General features: G+C 34.6%; 1 protein-coding gene across 1 annotated transcript in view; it reads left to right on the top strand.

Moving 5' to 3' along the window:
• Window positions 1–577, top strand: part of LOC131951068 (galectin-3-like) — a 1,478-nt gene extending 901 nt beyond the window's left edge. The window contains exon 2 of the mRNA XM_059313338.1: window positions 215–577. Coding sequence (XP_059169321.1) covers window positions 215–577 — 363 coding nt within the window. The remainder of the gene's footprint in view (window positions 1–214) is intronic.
• Window positions 578–4,953: the final 4,376 nt, after the last annotated feature.

Below are 4,953 nucleotides of genomic sequence, written 5' to 3'. Positions count from 1 at the left end.
CGCAACTCCCTTTTGGAAAATACTTACTGATTTGGATAAATACTGAAGAATATAACTCACTCTCGGCATAGAAATGCTTAATTTAGCAAAAAGCGCGATATCGTTTTGTCATTCCTTTTTATATGCAAAGCCGTCACTTAATGTATAGCCTACTGAACATTAAACCAGCCTGTTACAAATCAAACTTGAACCCTGGGATATTGACTATTTACAGGTTCATCTTAGAGGAATCTACGTCAACTACACCGGCTTCTACGTCGACTTCCGTCAAAACGACGACAGCACCAAAGTCAACTTCCACTTCCGCCCACGTCTAAACTACGACACCAAGATGCCCGTGATTGCCTTGTCTTACTGTAACAACGGTGTCTGGGGCAGCGAGACTAGGCCAAACATCAGCGTCTACCCGTTTGTTGTGAACCAGGTCTTTGAGGTCCACATCCTGGTCAGGGGCGACGCCTTCCTGGTCTACATCAACAGGGTGTTCTTCTACTCGTACCCCCATGTGATGCCGCCGGAGAAAATTAACTGGATTAGGGTTATCGGGGTTGTAAATGTCACAGAGCTTAGCGTTTGAAAGTGATATGTAAAATACGAGGTAAAATATTATATATTATTTTTTAATAACTGTAATTCCTTTCCATGTAATACACATACAACTAATTTAATGCACGGCATAAAACTTAATATACGGTTATTCGTACCAAGAATATGTCTTCATTTTTTGTATATATGTAAGTTTCAGCCCGATACAAATTTGGGCTAAATATTATTTTCTAATAATTATTTTAAAGTAAGAAACGTCTATCATCACATACCTCTGCTGATTGTTAGAAAGTTTTCTGATAATAATTATACATACATTGTATTATGTATTTTTACATTTATTCTATTACTCAGAAATAATGATAACAATTGATATTTACTGTGTTTTAGATTGTTAAATTTTACTTAGTCAAGACAATCTTTATTCGTATTTAAGATATTGAAGGAAAACCTTTTTAAAAATAATTAAGTTATCCAATTTTGTTTTCAGTTGTAGTAAACTCTCTTATTGTGGTGGGATTGTAGAGCGCATAAAATTTATTGAAATCCCAATAATTTAGGACTCAAATACTAAAAAGTGCTGACATGTACTTATAAAAAAAGAGAGGGAATTGAACCACTTTATTGAGTAAATATATCCGATAATGTAAAGGCTTAAATAAATACACACTGCTAAGATTTTAAAGAGTGGATAGAGACAAATGTATTTTCTAATTGTATGCTTAATAAGTATTTGTACAAGAGCAAGAAAAAAATAGGTGTAATTTATTTAACTAGCTTACATGAAATTAAAAACAAATAGACTTAATTTATTAAAACAATAAAGAAGTGTATACATTTTATGTTAGATTTATGTGCAAAATAAATATAACATTACATCTCTTGCTTGTTTGTTTGTAAAATGTTTTTATTGTGTTTTTAGCAGGCAAGTCGTGTTTATGTAAAAAAAATCAATAAATCAATGTTCGAATTACTCCTGGGCCAATTAACACAATATCAGAAAATCTAATCTAATTACTGTTCGAGTAATAAAATAAAAACAATTTTTTTTAACTTTTTCTTTTGGACCTGATGATAGATTGGGCACATTCATTCGCATCTTGACCACGATCTATAAAGAATTAGTGTGGTCAGCACTAAGTAGAGCAGGCTTTAACTCCCCTTACCTCTAACCACACCCTCCCATCACGCTGCATATAATGAAAATAAAAAAATATTTGTATTCATGTTGAACAGCATGCTTTAAAGCGTATCAAAACCAAACCTGACTTGTCCACAAACTATATCACCCTTGTTTTTGTCACATTGTCACATCGTACAACATATGACATGAATTGTGACATTCTCAGCACCTTAACACAAATACAAACACCATCAAACACACCATCAAATAATTTAATCACGCTCAAATAATGTACACACACACGCCCAAAATTACACATTCAATCTCAGACATACACAATCACACACACTAACACTTATTGACAATCACCCACCAACAAACCCTCACACTACTCACGATAATCCACAAACACAACTTTCATACACACTAATTTAAAACCCCATAAACAAAAAACATAAATATAATGTTTCTATCAGGCATATTTCTTTTGATTTTAATTTCACAGTAGAAACGGACACAAGTTAAACCTAAACCGTTTAAGCATATATTTCTAAATTTTTTTTTCTATTTAGCTGGGTGGTAGGGGCCGGTAGACGTGATTAAGAGCAGTTGGGGGGGGTGAGATTTTTAATAATTAAAATATTATTTTACGACTAAATTGGTGATATCAAATAAGCAATACTGTAGAGTTTAATATTGGTTTAATTGATATAAGGGTTATCGTCGGCTAATATAAAGGGTGAGATATTAGGCATTATTGTATCGAAAACGTAAGCGAAGCTAGACAAAAGCCTAGTTTTCCTATATATGCCAATTATTTGAAAATTGATGAAGACTATACACACATACACACTCACACACACACTCACGCACCCACGCACGCACGCACGCACACACACACACACACACACACACACATATATATATATATATATATATATATATATATATATATATATATATATATATATATATATATATATATATATATATATATATATATATATATATATATATATATATATATATATCAGGTTTTTTGAATAAATTAAAAAATTCCAAAGGGAGAAAACTGCGAATTTACTTTAAAGTTTCTGAATGATCGTTATTATTACATCAATTATATTTATTATGTACAAAAGTAGCCTACAGCATTATGTCTAATATTTGAAAAGAGCAAAAATATTTAGGTACCTGAACATTTGTCGGTAAATTTGTTTCACACATGGGTGGAACTAAGGTCTACTTACTTTACCATCCATCCCACACTTCCATTTGACAATTACCTTACTATGGAACACGAATTGTAACCGTTACAAATAGTATTTATGTTTTTAATTTTTAATTTTTTTATTTTATTGAAAATAGAAAACTAGAGCTCAACTGCTTTCGTATGTTTTTAGCACAATTCGTTTTGAATAAAACAATTATTTCTGTCACAGGTTCAGTTAGTTTATTGAAGTCTTTACACACACATACACACACTCACACACACACAAACACACACAAACACACACACACACAGGTTCAGTTTAGTTATGTTGGTGATGTCACTATACACATTCGCACACACAAACACCGATGTTCAGTTTAGTTATGATGGTGAAGTCAGTGCACATAAACAGAGACACACATACATACACACACACACAGGTTCAGTTTAGTTAGGTTGGTGATGTCAGTACACAAACACACACACACAAACACACACACACACACAAACACACGCACACACACACAGGTTCAGTTTAGTTATGAAGTCAGTACACACACACACACAGAGAAAGAGAAAGAGAGAGAGAGAGAGAGAGAGAGAGAGAGAGAGAGAGAGAGAGAGAGAGAGAGAGAATTAGTTTAGTTAGGTTGGTGCAGTACACAAACGGAGGTAATTGAATATCTTCAAACACGATTAAAACCGGAAGCTCTTATCTCGCTTGAATAAATTTCTTCACAAATCCTACACCCATACATTGTCGACTAGGGGAAAAAATACCGAAGGTCACCGCTGAATGGAATCGATAATCTTCGTACGTTAGCACATTCAGAGGTACAGACATTCATAGACACAGACATTCAGAGGTACAGACATTCATACTCAGGTAGAAAAATTCCCAATCCACATAGCCCGCATTCAATGACAAAGCTTTTTTTCCCCCGTTTTTTTTGGTTACGTCTTCGTATACGGAGTAGGCCTATAGAGGAAGAATTGTTATCGCTCAAGCATATACGAAGTATAGATGAAGTATTTTAACCGTGCTAAAAATAATTGCTTATTGATTATTGCTAGAGATAATATCCTGATTAGTGATCAGAGCCTAACACACTTTGATATTCCAATTTACATCATTCTGATGGCAGTGGTATCAGTGTTTATTTTTTATTTCAGGGTGTTTTTTTTCCAGGGATGCACTTAAAATTGCCGTCAGGGGAGGGGGGTGTGGGGGGGGGGGGGGCGTCGGATACTGTTTAAAGTATATATTTTCTAAATAAATTCAATTTCGTACGGGGGGGGGGTAGACTTTTTACGGTGGTAGGTACGCCCCATCCCCGAAGAGATGCCTTGAAGAAACTATGAATGGTATCTCGACGTACACCCAGTTTCTATGGGTAACTGACCGGGCGAAATATACACACTGTAGCCCTAATACAGTTCACATCATTTCTCTATATGTTCTCTATATGTTGTAACTAAATGAATGAGGCTCTCGATCTGTAAATGGCAACCCAGTTATAAATTAAAATTCAAATAAAATTGTTTTCATTGTGTTGGTGCATAAACGTTGGGCGGGGAATGTAAGTGGTGTGTGATAAGAAATTTTCATTCTGGAGCTTGACAACTCGCCAACACACTCGGCTGTGACCTCAAAATTCAGCCTAGCGAAACAAAACACTTTACCAGAAGGTGGGGTGGGGGGGGGGGGGGGAGTTGCGGAGAAAGATGTTAGGGGTGCGACGTTTTTTTTCTATAGCAGATGTGGACCGTGAGATAACTAAACTATGGTATTTTGATTGAAATGTTAAATAAAAATCAGACGGAAAATTATCGCTACAGCAACTTGGAGATAATGTTTTAATGGTTAACATAGAAAATACATGCTCTTACCATTTGAAAAAAAAAACGTAAAACTTGTAAAAATTGTTAGAGGCTTCAATTTTAACATAGGTGTTGTACAACTCGCAATATTACGTGATTTGTAAACTACAAACAATCTGTTTTAATACTCACAAGGCGAGGATGAAAAGTGTAATAATATTGCGAACTAAGGCTAAACAAACTGACAATG

Source organism: Physella acuta, unplaced genomic scaffold (genome assembly GCF_028476545.2).
Source record: "Physella acuta isolate Inbredline_101_S28 unplaced genomic scaffold, ASM2847654v3 ptg000064l, whole genome shotgun sequence".
NCBI classification, from domain to species: Eukaryota; Metazoa; Mollusca; class Gastropoda; family Physidae; genus Physella; species Physella acuta.
The sequence above is the reverse complement of the archived record's forward strand: the minus strand, read 5'-3'. Positions and strand labels throughout refer to the sequence as shown.